Below are 19,130 nucleotides of genomic sequence, written 5' to 3'. Positions count from 1 at the left end.
GAAACCCTTCATGAAACCTCATCCCGCCCGTGGATGAGGTTTCATGCAAAATGCGAAGTCGGCCGGGCTCTTCGTCTGCCTGCCAACCTTAATGTTGGACGGGCAGTCCAGACAATTAGTTTATCTAGCTGTTAAATGGCCTTAATAAGCCTTTGACAGTTTGGCAGGCGCATAGCCGACTCAGGTGCGCACCCGCCGAACTGAAGATCGGAATGACGCGCAGTGACGTCGTGACGCGTGCCCGCCCCCACACGCCGACCAGAAGATTCAGGCCATGATGTTGTGGCAATAAAAGACACCTGGTTCAAGGAAGGGCAGAACTGGATATTAAATATTCCTGGGTACAAGGTGCTCAGAAGAGATAGGAAAGGAGGAAGGATGACGGTATTGGTTAAGGAGAACATTGCAGTGCTGGAGGAAAAGGATGTCCCAGAGGGTTCAAGGACTGAATCAATTTGGCTAGAGCTAAGGAACATAAAGGACGTAATTACATTGCCCGGTGTAGTCTATAGATTGTGAAATATTGAGAAGGACGTAGAAGAACAAATATGCAGGGAAATTACAGAGAGATGCAAGCATTATAGAGCAGTTATAATGGGGGATTTTAATTTCCCGAATGGAGACTGGGACAGTTGTAGTGTAAAGGGCGGAGAGGGGCAAAAATACCTAGATTGTGTTCAGGAGAATTTTCTACAGCAGTATGTGTCAATCCAACAAGAAAAGGTGCACTGTTGGACCTGGTTCTTAGAAATAAGGTGGGCCAAGTAGATCAAATGTCAGTGGGGGAACATTTAGGAGTCAGTGATCATTGTATTGTACATTTTAGGATGATCATAGAAAAGGAGGATAGGCAATCCAGAGTAAGAATAATTAACTGGACAAGAGCTGACTTCGATGGGGCAAGTACTGAGCTAGGCCAGATAGACAGGAACAAAAGATTGGCAGGAAAAACTGTAGCTGAACAATGGGCTAGCTTCAAAAAAGAATTGGTTCGGGCACAGTCAAGGTATATTCCATCGAAAGGGAAAGGTAGGGCAAACAAATCCAGAGCTCCCTGGATGAAAACAGGGATTAAAGTTAAGGTAAAAGAATAAGTACGCTTATGACAGGTGTTAGATAGAAAATACAATTGAGAACCAAAAGGAGTACTGAAGGTTCAGAGGGGAGTGAAAAAGCATATTAGAGAAGCCATGAGGGATTATGAGAAAAGACTGGCAGCCAATGTAAAGGGGAATCCCATAGTCTTCTATAGACATAAAAATAGTAAAAGGGTGGTAAAAGGAGGAGAAGGGCCGATTAGGGACCTAAAAGGGAATTTACACATGGATGAAGGGGCCATGGCTGAGGTATTAAATGAATACTTTGCATCCGTCTTTACCAAGGAGGTAGGTACTACCCAGGCCATGGTGAAGAAACTCTGTCACTAGAAGGGTTCAAAATTGACTAGGAGGAAGTGTTGAATAGACAGTTGTTACTTAAAGTTGACCGGGACCGGATGAGATGCATCCAAGGATATTGAAGGAACTGGGAGTAGAAATTTCAGGGGCACTGGCCATAATCTTTCAGTCTTCCCTAGACTCGCGGGGTGGTGCCAGAGGACTGGAGAATTGCAAACATTACGCCCTTGCTTAAGAAGTGTTGTAAGGATAAGCCCAACTATTACAGACCAGTCAGTTTAACTTCAGTGGTGGGCAAGATACTAGAAACAATTATTCAGGATAGAATTAGCAGTCACATGGAAAAATATGGGTTGATAAGGAAGAGCCAACATGGATTTCTAAAGGGGAAATCATGTTTAACTAATTTGCTAGAGTTTTTTGAAGAGGTAACAGAAAAGGCCGATGAGGGTAATGCTGTTGATGTGGTGTACATGGACTTTCAAAAGGCATTTGATACAGTGCCACACAACAGACTTGTGAGAAAAATTATTGCTCATGGAATCAAAAGGACAGTAGCAACGTGGATACAAAATTAGCTGAAAAATAGGAAGCAGAGAGTAATGGTCAATGGATATTTTTCACGCTGGAGCAAGGTTTGTAGTGGAGTTCCCCAGGGGTCGGTATTGGGACCCTTGCTTTTCCTGTTATATATTAGATCTAGATCTTGGTGTGCAGGGGACAATTTCAAAGTTTGTGGATGATATGAAGCTTGGGATTGTTGTGAACTGTGAGTAGGACGGTGTGGAACTTCAAGGGGGCATAGATAAGTTGGTGGAGTGGGCAGATAGGTGGCAGATGCAGTTCAGTGCAGACAAGTGTGGGTGATGCATTTTGGTAGGAAGAACATGAACAGACAATATGAAATAACGGGTGAAATTTTGCAGGGGATGCAGGAGAAGAAAGACTTTGGTGTATATGTACATGGATCATTGAAGGTGGCAGGACAGGTGGAGAGAGCAGTTAATAAAGCATATAGTATCCTGGGCTTTATTAATAGGGGCATAGAATACAAGAGCAGGGAGGTTATGCTGAATTTATATAAGACACTTATTAGACCTCAGCTGGAATATTGTGTACAGTTCTGGGCGCCACTTTATAGGAAGGATGTGAACACATTGGAGAGAGTGCAGAAGAGGTTTACAAGAATGGTTCCAGAGATGAGAAACCTGAGTTATGAAGATAGATTGGAGAGGTTGAGACTGTTCTCCTTGGAAAGAAGAAGGCTGAGAGGAGATTTGATAGAGATGTTCAAAATCATGAGGGGGCTGGACAGAGTAGGTAGGGAAAAGCTGTTCCCACTCGTAAAAGGATCAAGAATGAGAGGGCACAGATGTAAAGTGATTTGCAAAAGAAGCAAATGTGACGTGAGAAAAAACTTTTTCATACAACGAGTGGCTCGGGTCTAGAATGCGCTGCCTGGAAGTGTGGTTGAGGCAGGTTCAATGAGGCATTCAAGAGGGCATTAGATGATTATTTGAATATAAACCATGTGCAAGGGTACGGGGAAAAGCCAGGGCAATGGCATTAGGCCATAATGCTCATTTGGAGACTGGTGCAGACAAGATGGGCCGAATGGCCGCCTCCTGTGCCGTTAAAATTCTGTGATTCTGTGAAGGGGAGCATTCCTGGAAGAGAAGTGGCAATGAATTGAACACTAATACCAAAGTAAAATACTGCGGATGTTGGAAATTTGAGAGAGAAACAAAGTGTTCATCAGGTCAGACAGTATCTGTGGAGACAGAAAGAGTCAATGTTTCAGGTCAATGGCCCTTCATCCAATCTGGGAGATAATAGAGATGTAACAGTTTTTAAGCAAGGCTGGTAAAGTGGGGAAGAAGAGGAAAGAACAAAAGGAGAAGTCTGATAGGTTGGAAGGGAGTAAATCACAAACTGAATAATGGAACAAAGCAAGAAGAGATGATAATGGGACAAGTAAAGAGGCAAAAGATGGGTCTAGAGGAGGTGTAAAAGGAGAAAAAAAGAATCACCAAAAAATGGTCTCCAAAAAAGAAAATGGGGGCAGAGGTTAGGATCTGAGATTGCTGAGTTCAGTGTTGAACCTGGAAGGCTGTAAAGTGCCTAATCAAATTATTTGGCAGTGTTCCTTGGGGTAATGTTGAGCTTCTTCAGAACGGCGTAGGAGGCCAAGGACAAAAAAAGTGTAATAGTGGGCGTAAGTCAGCGGAGACTGTCTGGTGAACAGCAGATATAATACATCAAATTGAAATGTACAAGTAAATTGCTGTTTCACCTGCAAGGATTGTTTGGGAATTTGGATGATGGGAAGTGAGGAGGTGAAAGAGCAGGTGTTGTATATCCTGCACTTCCTTGGAAAGCTGAGGGGGTTTCAGAAGGTGTCACAGAAGGAACAGCCTCTTTGAAATGCTGATAAGTGAAGGAGGCATGGAAGATGGATTTGGTGGCATCACACTGGAGATGGTGGAGAATCATCCATTGAATGTAAAGTCTGATGTGGTGGAAGGTGAGGACAAAAGGAACCTTATCATAGTTCTGGGAGGAATTATGCTTTCCTTAGGTCCATACCTTCTAATTTTTTTCTTGGGGTGTGATACCTCGTTTATTGCTCATGCCTTGTCACACTAGTCTTTGAATGGCATGCTAGGTAACTTCAAAAAGCGTCAAGAGCTGATCACATAGCATTGGACTGCGTTCAAGGGTAAGTCTGAAGAGGTATAGAATCATAGAAAGTTTACAGCACGAAGAGGCTATTTGGCCTATTATGTCTATACCGGTAGTGGTTGCCAATTCCCTTCTTTTAAAGGGGATGAGTAATTTAGTTCCTTTAGTGATCCAGTAACTTTCCAGAGCATAAATGACCAGATTTATTGAATTTAGTTTAACAACTTGCCATGGAGGAAGTTAACTTTTTATCCCATCATAAACCACAAGGCTACTGTGCTGCTAATAAAAAAAATACATTTTATTTAATTGTAGTTTTTCCATTTTCAATAAAGAAACAATTCTTCTTTTGGTTTTATTTCCATGTACTCTCAGTAAAAATATTTCATTGGAGTTTCTATTTTGTTTTGTTTTGAAGCTGCGCTATCTTGAACTTTGACATGTGTTAATGGTCCCTGACTTTCTCACTTTTTTAAGCACTGTACCAAAATATTTTTGAAATAATTACTTTTTCCCCTCATAGAGGAGCATCTCGGAAAATTCACTGGTAGCTATGGATTTCTCTGGACACAAAGGAAGGGTGATTGAAAACCCTACGGAGGCACTTACAGTTGCTGCTGAGGAGGGGTTGGCATGGAGGGTAAAATATTTTGAACATTTGCCAACAAATGCTGTTATTCTTTATAACTTGATAGAGGAAAAAAAATCAGAATAATTTGAAGAGTACCATTAACTATGTCTATGAATCTTCTTTCCTACGATTCATCAGTTGCAAGTACATTTTAATTACCAACTGTACAATAAAATCGTACTTATAGTGATTGATTTTGGTCGTTACCCCAAATGATTGGTGTAATTAACTCTTGAGTATAACAGAAGAAAGCACTCCCTGATGAGCACTGTTTCATGATTTTAAAAATATATTACTGAGCAATGCCGCTTAACGCTCAGCAGCAATGCCCACAGCTGATTGGTCACCTACACTAAAACAGTGATTGCTCTTCAAAGTCCATTGTATGTGGAGTGTTTTGGTACATTTGAGACCTGTGATCAGGCATTATATAAATGCAAAACAAAAACAGAAGTCAGTTGGCTGATATTTCAGATCTGAGCTCCTTTCATAATGTTGCCTGACCTGAATATTTCGGTTTTTTTCTATTTTTATTTTTAATTTTTCAGCATCTTTATGGCTTTTGGAGAAGCAAAAAGGAGCTCATTATTTCTTAAATAACTCCTCACTCTTTCACATGTGGCTCAGAATGGTAGTCTCACTTTGCTCCTTTCATTGCTCTTAATCCAAAACCAGAATTTTGAGTTTAGAACTGTTCAGCTCATTGGTGGTGAAAATTGAACGACATTGCTCAGCAGTGCAATAACTGAGTCGTCCATGGGATCCTTTACAGTTAACCAGTTAGGACCAGTTAAGAATATTTTGCAGTGCGTTATTAATGTTATTTATCCATTCACATGCTGGATCGTACAGATCAATGATACTGCAATTGAAAAACAATCCTTTACAAATGGGAACTACCAGAAATAGAATCACTAAAATCAAAATGCACTGATCACTATAAACAATTAGTTTTAGTTATAATTTCTGGAATGCATGCTCTAATTGTTATAAGCAAATGACTGGACTCCATTGTAACTCTGAGGTAAATTTACCTCAATTAAATAACATACAAGTAATTTTATACTTAAAATTCAAATTAAATGTGTTCAATAATGAAATTGATATTTTAAAATTTACATTCCTGTAAAAACAGAGAAGAAGCTGTCATCGTTTGAATGCATATGGAAGTCCAACCACGTCGCAGAGCACTACTCCATGTCAAGGTTTTTTCAATATGTACTTTGAGCTGAAAAAGATAATGTCGTATAAGTCAAAAAATGATTGGCATATGTTAATTTTAAGTGAAAGATGTTCGCTGACTCTCTTAAAACAATGGGTATTAGTAGATCGGTATTAAAGAACTGAAAGCTATTGTTGTAATTTAAACATTAACGTTTTTGCCAATTATATTGTAGTTATGGTGGGTCAGATCACTTTTGAGAGATAAAGCTAGTATTAAATTATCATAATTTAGGTATGTCATTTTTAGGAATTCTATTTTGCCTTTATAATTTAGCTATTCACAGGATGCAGCTATGGTTTCATCACCGACTCTCCAGAGATGAAGCTCAAAAACTAATAGAACAACAAGGTCTTGTGGATGGGTAAGCATCAATTTTTAAAGGAATTTTCTGATTCAGTGAGGCATTATTTCCATGATTCACTTCAAATGTTGGTTCTTGTAAAATCATAACAGCAAGTGTTTCTAGTTAGTTGATTTAGGAAAACTTTTATCTTGAAACCAACAAATATTTCTACTTTAGATACATTTTGTGGTTGTTTTCACTTACAGCTTCTATAAGACAGTGGAGTTGTATCATAACAATGGTCTTAATTCAGTCTTTTTAGAACTAAGTCTTCAAAATTTTGATCGTTAAGCTAAATGTTAATACAATTGTAGTGTGAGATTCAGTGCCTACATAGTCTTTAAACAAGAAAATTAATCTATTACAGTGATTGTTTTGAAGTCTTGAATTATTTCTCATTTGTAGTTATTGAGGTCACCACTTCTAAGCCAGTCTTTGTATGTCACTTAATCGAAGATGGTATAAGTTTTGCTTCAGCCTTTTCCTGTATCAGCTGCATAGCCATTTTGATGGGATTCACAAAATTAGTGTTGCATCGTGATGCTTTTCTTGTACATTGATTGAAATATTGCATACTAAATTTATCCTCTGGATTGTACAAAGAAAATACATTTTAACAATTAATATTTAATGTACAGTGCCCATCAAGTTTTTTTCTGTAGAAATTGGATGCTTTGCTACTATTGCTACTTCAGAATGAATGCCAAAATATATGTGGCTTAGAATAATAAAAGTAAAAATGCAGAGCACTACATTAACAAAACTAATTGGTAGCTTGCGCTCATCAGACTTAAAAGTACCAAATTTTCTTTGTTCCATATCGTGTGTCCCAATAGGAAAGAATTTATCCAATGGCTAGTTGTTAGTGTTAAAGGAAGTTGATTTGGATAACACTTTTTGTAAATTTGACTGCAGAAGTCCTGAGACTGATGCTGAACATTGCCTCACAGTTTGATAGAAACAAGCCTTTAGATTTTATACTTTAAACTCCACCAGTTGACACTTGAAATTTGGCTTTGGATCAATTAAATTGCATTGATGGAAGATATCAGATGCCCTTGAATGCTTTGTCTCTCAAAATGAAGTTCAAGCCATCAGAAACCAGGTGGATGGAAGCTCATTTGATCAAGAAATATGACATTTCTATTCCCATACAAGAACATTTAAAAAATTCATTTACAGGATGTGGGCATCGCTGGCTAAGCCAACATTTATTGTCTGTTCCTAATTGCCCTTAAGAAGGTGGTGGTGAGCTGCCTTCTTGAACTGCTGCAGTCCCTGCAGTGTAGTTACACCTACAGAGCTGTTAGGGAGAGAGTTCCAGGATTTTCACCCAGCGACGGTGAAGGAACTGTGATATATTTCCAAGTTAGGATGGTGAGTGGCTTGGAGGGGAACTTCCAGTTGGTTGTGTTCCCATGTGTCTGCTGCCCTTGTCCTTCTAGATGGCAGTGGTTGTGGGTTTGGAAGGTGCTGCCTAAGGAGCCTTGGTGAGTTCCTGCAGTGCATCTTTTAGATGGTACACATTGCTGCCACTGTGCATCGGTGGTGGAGGGAGTGAATGTTTGTGGATGGGTGCCAATCGGGCTGCTTTGCCTTGATGGTGTTGAGCATCTTGAATGTGGTTGGAGCTGCACTCATCCTGCTAAGTGGAGAATATTCCATGACACTCCTGACTTGTGCCTTGTAGATGGTGGGCAGGCTTTGGGGAGTCAGAACGTGAGTTACTCACCACAGGATTCCTAGCCTCTGACCTGATCTTGTAGTCACAGTATTTATATATATGAACATACAAATTAGGAGCAGGAATAGGCCATTCGACCCCTTGAGCTGGCTTTGCCATTTGACAAGATCATGGCTGATCTGATTGTGACCTCAACTCCAGTTTCTTGTCTACCACCTATACCCTTTGACTCCCTTGTCAATCAAGACTTAATCATTATTTGCATTTGGGGTGAAGGTGAAATTATTGCACTCAAGATGAAGAATTTCAAGGATGAGAAAAGGAAGGTGTTTCTATTTTGTTTACCCATTTTCAGCATCAAGCAATTTAAATGCAAAACCATATAAATGGGGACAGAGTAAAATACCCCAATTCTGCACCAACAACCTGTCATAAGTCCAGTATCGGAACCACACTCTAACCACACCAATAAGATTGTTTCACTTTGTACTCAAGTCCTGTAACCTTTTCTCAATGAGCCAGATGATTATGAGCATGCTATGCTGTAGTTTCATGCTTGCAAAAAACGTGGCTTATACTATGAAATTAATTTGATCCAGGAACCTGACAGCCAGAGAAGAATGTTTATATCCCATCAATCTGGCCTGGATTGAAATTTTGTTTGTCGAAGCTAAAGAATAATAAGCTTAATCCACTGTATTGTCAAAGCATAAATTTATTTTTATTTTTGAATTCTTGAACCATGTAAAGATTCTAAAAGAAATGCAACTCTGATATTCCATCTTCTACAGCCTTGTGTTGTACTAGTATTGCAACATATTTGCATTCCATGTAGCATCTTTATCACAGAAGGTTGTATCAAGACAGAACACCACGAGAAAAGTAATGGGTGACAAGTCCTTATTGGGAGTTGAGATTCGTTTGAAGAGAAGAGTTTTAAGGAAGCTAATACAGCTGGAGAGATAAACAGAAATTCAAGGAAGTTTAGGGAAGGAGTTCCAGAAAAATAGCTGAAACAATAGAAGTCTGGCATTAATAGTTGGAGAGAGGGGTGGTCATATGCATTGCTAGTGAAAGGATCAGAGAAAATTAAAACAGTAAATGCTGGAAATTCGCAGCAGGGCCGGCGGCATCAGTGGAGAGAAAAGCAGAGTTAACAATTCGTATTTAATGGAGGCGATGGGCCTTTCATCCGCCAGCTGGAGGTAAGAGTCCTGTGTCACCTCTTTTTGGGAAGGCCTGCCGAATTAAGTGCCAATCACGCCTGCACTGAGTAGCAGTGGGCTTTCCCTAGGATCAAGGACCCCAGGGGTGGAAATCTTGCCTGCTGCTGGCTGCTCTTCATTGCCTGGCAATGCCACTAGTGTCTGCTGCTGGTACTGCACCCACCCGAGGCCGAGGATTGCCATGGACCCAGGCACATGCAGGTGCATCATGGCAAGAGTGAGGTCATGGGGGAGCAGGGATGTTGGCAACAAGGGAACTGGTAGTGGGTCCCTCTTTCCCGATTGCAGGTTCCTTGCTCAGGTACTGAGTGCTTGACAATGAGGGCCCACCCCATGTAGAAGCAAGCAAACATGTCAGGGTTTGCTTCTCGGGCTTCACCTGCCCACCACTGGGTGAATACCAGCAGCAACTTGATGTGACCCTTAAGTGGGCATTAATTTCATGAATCAGAGTGTACAAAGCCTCTCTGCTTTGTACCCCCCCACCTGCTTAAATGCTCCCCCTGCCCCCAACCACCAACAAAGTTGCCATGGGGCAGGACATTAAATTCCATCAAATGTTTCAGAACTTGGTGGACTGATGAAATGTCACAGACCTGAAACATTGGGCAGAATTTTTCGCTCAGCGTGCATCTGACCCACTCAAGCATGAAATAGTGTGTGATGACATCGGGCGAGCGTCCTGATGTCATCGCGCACTCGCGTGATATTTCGGTTGGTGGGCGTGCGCAAAACTTGGCAGTGCGCCCACTGAAAGTTAAAAGGCCTATTAAGTTCATTAATGTAGTAATCAATGGTGATTTTTTTTTTGTTGCCCATCCAATGTTACGGTTGGCGAGTGGGTGAATCAAAGGCGGGATTTGCCTTTTTGAGGAAACCTCATCCAAGGGCGGGATGAGGTTTCCGATATTAGTTTTAAAAAAAAAAAGATAAAAACGTTTGTACAGAATTTACATCAGCCATATGTTCAGGTGACTGACCCTGATGTGTGAGCATGTTTTTCGGCATTTGAAAATCTTTATTTATGGCTTTTGAATTCTTCAGCTCGCTGTGGCAGCTCTCTGCTTCAGGGAACTGGTTGTGTGCGCTCCCCCATGCCTGTGCTGACTTCAGCGCTCACCCTGCTCCCGCATTCCCACCACCCCAGCAGCGCTGAGCATTTTAGCGTGTCTTTCACACTGGCTGGCCTTTAATTGGCCAGCCAGCATGAAATTGTGGTTGAGGGCTGATCACGGACGGCAGCCCGTTCCCTGGCCACCCCCAGGCCCGCTGACTGCGCCCACACGCCAAATTCAAAATCCTTCCCATTAACTCTCTTTTTCTCTCCACAGTTGCTGCCTGCCCTACTGAGAAATTCCCGCATTTTAAGTTTTTAATTGAAGGGTTCCAGTATTTACAGTACTTTGCTTTTGTGGAAAGGATCAGAGAATTTTGGAACGCACCCAAGACCAAAGGAGGCTGCAGAGATGGGGGTTGACAGAAGCCATGGAAGAATTTGTAGACGAGGATTAGGATTTTAAATTTAATCCACTAGGGTCAGATCAACAATATTCAGAGTGATCAGAGCGAGATTAAGTGTTGGGATTTCCTGTGGGCATCAGAATTTTACCCTGGTTGGAGATTGTGGAAAGATTAAGAGGCTGCCATATAGGGTGCAGGGTAAATTGTATCTAGAAACAAGAAGCCTGGATTAGTGTTCAACACAGGTGGGGATGAGTAGGGTGAAGTGTTTGAAACAAATATCAAGGCAAGTGGTTTTGGTGATAAATAGGATGTTGGGTTAAAGTTTAGCTCTGGATTGAATAAAGTGCCAAGCTTTGCACACGCTGATTCAGCTTAAGCAAGTAGTCAGGGAGTAAATGGAGTTGGTGACAAGTGCAGAGTCTTTGGTAATGTCAGTTAAACAATAATGTGTAAAAACATAGTGTATATATAGATCTATTTTCCTTCTTTTCATCCCATGTAGGATGTTCTTACTGCGGGACAGTCAAAGTAATCTGAAAAGTTTTGTTTTGTCACTGTGCCATTGTCAGAAGATAAGACATTTTCAGATTGTTCCGGTAAGTAGAGTAAAACTTTAGTGGTAATTATTTACACGAATAGATTATGGGTATGTGTTTGATAATATATGATTGCAACATGACAAAACTATTTTAAAGTGCTGCTTTTGTTATTGCAATGACATTGAAAGAGAAAAGACTTCAATCTCTTTAATTCATGGTTTCAAAATTAATTCTGAAAACTGCATCTTGTGCCATCAGTATGTTGTGACCCGAAGACCGTCAGTTGCTAAAGGTAATAATGGATGCAGCTTTAAAGAAATGTGTGCTAATTTTCTAAAGAATTGTGCCAATGTTTGGTGTCGATTACTCTGCATGGCAACAAGAATTTCCATATCTGGAAATAGACAAAATGCAACTGATATTTGCATTAATACAGAACCTTTGCATTTTTGACAGTTACCAAATACAATGAGGGGTCTATTTGCTTAGGTTTTTTGGGAAGAATATAAACATAGAAAAGTGGAGAACCAGAAAACTCTAAAATTCACCTGACCTGTGTCAAACTTAATAATTTTCAAATACCCACTGTCTCAACTATCTATCTAATTCTTTCTTAAATTTTTGCTTGCTCTCTTGCACAAGCCTCCTCTTTTCCAAAGTAAACAAACCTAGGCTATTCCATCTCTCCTCATAGGTTTGATGTCCTAAATTAGGCACCAGTTTGGTTATTCTTTACTACCATGTCTCCAGTGTTGGTTATCCTTCTAGTACTGCAAACAGAATTGAAATGTGGCTATATCTTGGAATTTATGCTTTAACCTCTGGTTTTATGTCCAGTAAGTTTTACTTAGTGCACCGTACTTTTCATTGGATTCACCAATGCCTTTATATCCCTCTCCTTTGTTGTACCTGTAGCAGAGAATCATTTAGCTAATATTCGCTCTCTTTATTTTCCTTGTTTCATCCCATTATTTTACATTTGTTCATACTAAACGTCATTTGCCACTCATCATCCCAACCTATCCAATTTGTTTTTAATGTTTAGTTTGCCTGTGCGCTCCAGTTTGAACTCAAAGTCAAAGTATTTGAGAGTTCCAAATATGTCACATCCATAGAACTTCCATTGTCAGCTGGTTCATCACTTAATTGAATAACTCCAGTAAATATGTCAGACAACATCTACTTACCATAAACCTGTGCTGACTCCTGTACTTATATAGGTTTTTATTATCACCTCTTTCTGGAAGTCTTCCCTGGGTTGTACCTATGCTTCCTTTTGTTTTGAACAATTTACTATTCTTGGGCACTCCTCCTTTCTAACTGTTTCCTTAAGACAGCACCTGATCAATAGTGCTAGCCATGTATCTCGTTTATTTGATTCTTTCATGGGATGTGGGTGTGGCAAAGTCATTTGTTGCCCATTCCTAGTGGCGCTTGAACTGATTGGCTTGCTGGCCCTTATTCAGAGGGCAGGTAAGAGTCAATCACATTACTGTGGGTCTGGAGTCACATATAGGCCAGACTGGGTGAGAATGGCAGATTTCCTTCCTGAAAGGGCATTAGTGAACCTGATGTTTTTTTTTCCACGACAATCGCTGAGACTAGCTTTTAATTCCAGATTTTATTAATTAAATTTAAATTCCACCAACTGTCATGGTAGGATTTGAACCCAGATCCACAGAGCATTAGCCTGGGCCTCTGAATTATTAGTCCAGTGACATTACCACTACACGACTGTCTCCCCTCAGTGGTTCTGCTAGCCACTTTAAATAACCTTGTATGATGTTCATCCGAGTACGGTGCCTTGTCTTCCTTTTGCCACCAGTAACCTCCATATTGTGAATTTCTATTCTTTTTTACTATTTCTTTCACTACAGCCCCCATACCAAAAATTCAACTTTGTGATGGGGAGGTTCCATATGATCTATTCCATAAATACTAAAAAGAACTTATTTTTTTAGATCAATTGATGCCATTAGCTTTCGAGTCTTTCAATAACTGCACTGTTTTCATTTTACCTGTTAGCAGTGTATATATTTATAGAAACTTATTTTATTCCTGTATTCATCTCAATCCAGCTAATTGCTGGTAGCTTATAACTTCCATCAATGATCCACAACTGCCTTTTTTTCTCCCTGTTAGCCATTTTACCTAGTGTATGGTGTGTATAGCATTTCTAAACCAGATCCACCTTTCTTTCCTGATTTACTCCTGTTGTTGTGTGGTCCAGTCCAGTCCCATTATTGCCCCAAAATCTGTATTTCTATATTAGAACATTTTTACTGTAATCATTGGGTGTGAATTTTCACATGATGCGTTTGTCATTTTTACTGCGGAAAAAGATTTCCACCCAACCATGGTCTGGAGTCACATGCACAAGGCCTTTCAGCCTCAGGCCTAGATGGCTCAAGGCATGTGAGGCAATGGATGTGGCTGCTAAAGTAGTTCCCAGCTGGAGAGGTTGCTTGTGAAACTTACCATTTTTATTTAAACAAGGACACTTGGAACTTAGCAAGCAGATTGCAGGAGCACCCAAAAATGCGAGGGAACTTGGCAGAGGGGAGGCAATTTTAAGACAGAATAATCACGGTAATGGCTTCTGACTTGCTTATCTTAAAACAAAAATTCCTTGTCTAAATTTTTTTTTATTCGTTCATGGGATGTGGGTGTCGCTGGCTAGGCCAGAGTTTATTGCCCATCCCTAATTGCCCTTGTTCAGAGGGCAGTTAAGAGTCAACCGCATTATTCCCAAAAATATGTCATAAAAAAGAGACACATAAAAAAAGGAGGTAAACTCATAGAAAACCACAATGGCTGTGGACAATAAATTACTCTATTAATGGAGGAGGGCAAAGGAAAGGTATTCTGTTGGAATAGTTAAATATACTGTACCTTTTACACAACTGAGGAAAGTTTGACCAAGAAATAACTAAAAATTGTTCATTTTACTGCCCTAAATCAAGTATCATGGAATAATAATTTGTCTCTTTTTGTTTGCTATGAACCTGCCTTGGGTGTTTTTCTTTAATTACAAGTGATTGGAAGGGTCTTTCTATTAATGCAGCTGTGTAAGATTTTACAGTATTGCGTTGTCATTTTTTCTAATATATTCTAGGAAAAATTCATTATAACAATGACATCTCGTAGTGACCATGATGTCCTCTAGCATGGTTGTCTTCTGATAATTTTGTACACCTACCATGGAATGATACAGCACAGAAGGGGTTTAGTCGGTCTCTGCCGGCTGTGTTGGTTCTTTGATAGAACTATTAATTAGTTCCATACCCCTGCTCTTCCCACATAGTTCTGTAAATATTTCCTCTTCCAGTATTTATTTATCCAATGCCCTTTTGAAAGATATTGTTGAATCTTCCTCCACCACTCTTGTTGGCAGTTATTCGAGATCATCACATTTTATTGTGTAGAGAAAAAGACTTTTACTCGTCAGCTCTAGTTTGCCAATTTATCTTAAACCTGTCTCTTCTGGTTACTGACTCTTCTGCCACTGGAAACGGCAATTTACTACATCAAAACCCTTCAGGGATTTCAGTAGGTCTATCAAGTCTCCCCTTAACAGTCTTTGCTCGAAGAGAAAAAAAATCTCAGTTTCTCTTTTCTCCCCATGTAACTGAAGTCATTCATCGCTGTTGTCTTTCTATTATTTCTCCTCTGCACTCTTTCGAAGACCATGATATCCTTCCAACTGGGCTGAACCAATGTTTTATAAAGGTTTAGCATAACTAACTTACTTTTATACTCTGTCTGCATTTATAAAGCCACCGAAGCCATATGCTTTTTTAACAGCTTTCTCAACTTGTCTTATCACCTGCAAACCCCTTTTATATTGCTAAACCTCTGCTGTAAAGACAACAAAAACCAGAGTTTTAAAAAGCTGAAAGGGAATACCGCTGAAAATTGTTTAATGCTGAAATATAATATCTTACCATCTTAACTTGATTTGCCCACTGTCTGTATGCAGTAGGCAGTAAAACCATAATAGGTTGTAGAATAAAACAACTCCTGCAGTTAACAGTGAAAACAATTGGTTGAAGCTGCCTGAAATCTCCATCAGTTGTTCACACTGTGAGCAACTGTGGGAGACAGATGATTGAAACAATATAAAGACCTGACTTTGCCTGAAATCAATAGAACTTTTAAATCATTACGTACTTAACTGCACAAAATAGTTGTTTAACTTAATATGTTTTATGCGGTGTGTTTGCATATCACTCCAATATTAATGACAGATGGTCAGCACCATTTGCCTGATATGGGTGACTGGGCATAATTGTGGGCTTTGGAAGTGATGAGAAATGTATGTAATTTGCGAATAAGTTCTTAATGTACACCATGTTACATTTTGTGCCAAAAAAGCTTTGTGCTCACTGATAATTGTTTCATTGAAGTTACTGAAAAATAACAATTATGAAAGGATACAAAATAACAGGGCTGAGTAATTATACAGAAACTGTTGTATGCATACAACCACATTGGAACTATTTCATAAACTGCTATGTAATCAATGCAGCTAGAAGAAGATGGAGAATTATATTATTCCCTGGATGAGGGTCACACCAAATTTACTGATCTTATCCAGCTTGTGGAGTTTTACCAACTCAACAAGGGCGTGCTGCCCTGCAAACTGAAACACCACTGCGCTCGAATTACACTTTAATCTCTGAAACCATCAGCCCATCTGGAAGTTGGGAATAATAAATACAGTGAGGGCTCAGGACCAACACACCAGAACTCTGCAAAGGTATTTGTTAATCTACAATTGTGCCTCAGACCAAGGGAAGACTGAGTGGAATCGGATGGTTAAGTTAATGCAAGTCAGTACCTGTTGGCTGATTTTATCCAATTCACATATGTGGAATCAATGTTTCATTATGCACTTCTCTTAATGGCAGAATTATCAGAACAAATATTGCATTACCTAAAACTACACTGTTCAAGGGAGAGATTCACAAGAAAATGGTCTCTGCTCAACAAGTGATTTTTTTAATAAGACATTGAAGTGGTATTACTGTTCATTGCATGCCACGAGTAATAAAGCACAATGTTTGCCAAGAGATTGATTCTTCAAATAATAAAAACGAACATTAAAGATAGTGGCAAAACAGCCTATTTTCACACTTTGAAGAGAGGTTGAGCAAATGTGCAGATTCAGACAAGTACATTTTTTTGGAAATTGAGAACTGTGATTTGAATTAACTATTGGTGGACATCATGTGTGAAGGAACATGATTGCAATGTGTTAGAACATCCAGCATCGCTTTGCACAATGTAATTTTAAATATCAAGCATTCCTAAAATATTTTGAATTCGCTTAATGCCTTACATCTTTATTTCCTCAAAAATGCTACAAATGATTACCTAAATTGAGTTTTGTGGTTCAATATGTAATTGTTAGTACAGAATACATTAATTTAAATGTGTTGTAGCAATGAAACTGACATTATTCACTGTTACCAAATCATTGCTTGATTATGTCCTTATAAATCTGACATTCTAGTCCTCATGGTTGATTGTCAGAATAGGCTTTGCTCCAAAATAAGTTATTTGGAAATGAGTACATATTATGACCAATGTAGCATATCAATTGCTACGTGAATGTAGCCAACCCATTAATGATGTCTGATTGAGAACTGACTTTAATAGGTTTTGAAATTAAAATGAAGCGCTTCTTCTGACAAGCAGTCCTTGACCCTATTTTTTAAAATGTGTGTTAAAGAAAGAGTAGTGTAATCCTAAATATTTTAGGGATTAAATATTGCGTTTTGCTCATGTTCTTGCTATGCTGTTTAAAAATGCTTGCACATCACCAGAGCATTGTAATAATGAAATAATTTATTACCCAAGTATAAATCTGAGATAATTTTTTTCTATAGAAAGGCAAATTTGCATTGTGCAATGTTTTTGCAGCTAAAGCATTCAGCTTGTTTCTTGCAAAATAATTTGAACATCATAATGTGAGGACTTTATCTCTCTAACTGAAGGAATGCAGACACCTTGGGCTATAATTTGGCTACTGAGGCAAGTAGCTTGAGTTGAGAAATTTCTTGACTCGTCAGACCCGCCTCAGTAAAAAGTGCACAGAATTGTGAGATTTTCATTCCCGGGGGTGGGTGCAGGATGGAGTGTGGCTGCTGACCCCAGAAGCAGAGCATGGGTGGCCATGAGGGCGGGTGAATGCCAAGATAGGCTGGTTATAAGGCCCATCTTTGTTCTCCGGGACTTTGTCCCAGTGGCTTTAGAAGATTTTAGGCTGTCTAGCCCTCACCCTCAGCGCCCCCTCCACCATGGTCCCTCATGCCCCCATGGCAACTCAATACTAATTCATGCTCCCCACCCAATCCTCATGGCCCCTCATGCCCACCCCCATGCCAACACCATAGACACTCACCCAGTAACCACCATGGATAGACCTCCGGAGTTATGTGGAGATAAAATAAAACAAACTTTTAAAAATCTCATTCAGTACAGACTTGATAGTTAAAAACACTCCCATTTAAAGTGATTAAAACAAACTTCTGTTCAAACCCCTTATCCTTTAATAGCCTCTTAAGCTGTCAGGCAATCTATGAACTCAGAACCCCCAGCTAAGATGACTAGCTTTTGAAACTCAGCCAAGCATTCATAATGAATAGCTGTTAGGGAAATGTGAACAAAGAACTCTATTGAAACTGCGCAGACAGATGCTACAGCAACTGGCCTGTCAATTAAAGCAGTTGGGCAGAGTTGTTTTTGAACAATCACTGACAGCTGCAGCCAGTTATTTTTACAGTTTAAAGAGTGGGGAATTTAAAAATCTTCAGATCACGACAGTTAAACAGATCTTATCCGCTCTTCAAGAGCATTTGTCTACCCCATAAATTTGTGACTCCCACACTGCAGGTTAAGGCCAGTGCTGCAGACAAAATGGGATCTGTTTGAATTCAGCACCTAGTTTAAATGTCTCTGCTGCATTTGGGTTTCCCTCCTGTGTGAATCACGCCCTGTTGGGGGAGGGGGGAAGAATTCTTTTTAATGTGAGTTTTCTGCTGTATAAACTTTTCAAAATATTTTTCTACAAATCAGCCTTCAGGAGAAATGATGGGTGAACCAGTTATAGACTGGCCTATTTTCTGTTAAAACAAACTGTTTCATTGTCCTTTTCTACGTGATGAATAAAGTTTTCTTCAATTTTGTCTTTCTATCAATTTTATGATGCTATTCGGAGGGGAGTATGAAATTAATAATTCAAATTTACATTTTGAGTGATCTTAGCGTGATGGCTATTATACCAAATCTTGTGTGCATGAAAATTCCTGCACCATTTTAAAAACTAATTCTTTAATCATTTATGTAACATATTGTTTCCACCATCAGTGCTATGGTTCATTCCAGTGTTCTGAGAATTTATCGATTAACAGCCAAAATATCAAAGAATCTGCAAGAAGCTGAATGAACAATAGGTGTTTACCTCATGCTTTCTCTTATGGACACCACTGAAGATTACTTTTGCTAAACCAGGAATGAGTGTATCTGATCACAATAAGTTGGCTTACTTAAAAAAAAATCCTTTTCAACTTTTAATTTTAGCAGTTTTGTCCATGAAGAATTTCCAAAAAAGCATTGTAAAATAAATTGGTTGGCTAAAATTGTAAATGTGAGCATTTACAATGTGTTCCTTTTTATAATTTCTGATGGTGGGATGTGAAAACAAGTGCAATTATAGTTGAACTGATGCACACATGCTTTGACTGAGGAGTTTAGTCCTTGCTTAGTTGGAGGCTACCTTATTTAAATAATTAAAATAAGCTCCCTGTGCACAATGGTTCAGACATGGAAGCTTGATTGATGTGCTGCTAAAATGGATGGGAAAATTCAGAGGGATGCTGCCACTGCACATGACAAATGATCACAAGACGGTAGTGGTTCTTGAATCCTATGAGGA

At 39.4% G+C, this 19,130-nt stretch overlaps 1 protein-coding gene across 3 annotated transcripts in view; it reads left to right on the top strand.

Annotated features, from left to right (window-relative positions):
- grb14 (growth factor receptor-bound protein 14) overlaps positions 1–16,311 on the top strand; it is a 144,396-nt gene extending 128,085 nt beyond the window's left edge. For all 3 annotated transcript variants that reach the window (XM_078552299.1, XM_078552301.1, XM_078552300.1), the window contains 5 exons: positions 4,603–4,719; positions 5,846–5,915; positions 6,209–6,296; positions 11,155–11,248; positions 15,720–16,311. In XM_078552299.1, the coding sequence (XP_078408425.1) occupies positions 4,603–4,719; positions 5,846–5,915; positions 6,209–6,296; positions 11,155–11,248; positions 15,720–15,866 (516 nt within the window). In that variant the 3' untranslated portion in view covers positions 15,867–16,311. The remainder of the gene's footprint in view (positions 1–4,602; positions 4,720–5,845; positions 5,916–6,208; positions 6,297–11,154; positions 11,249–15,719) is intronic.
- Positions 16,312–19,130: the final 2,819 nt, after the last annotated feature.

This window comes from Cetorhinus maximus, chromosome 11 (assembly GCF_964194155.1).
Source record: "Cetorhinus maximus chromosome 11, sCetMax3.hap1.1, whole genome shotgun sequence".
NCBI classification, from domain to species: Eukaryota; Metazoa; Chordata; class Chondrichthyes; order Lamniformes; family Cetorhinidae; genus Cetorhinus; species Cetorhinus maximus.
The sequence above is the reverse complement of the archived record's forward strand: the minus strand, read 5'-3'. Positions and strand labels throughout refer to the sequence as shown.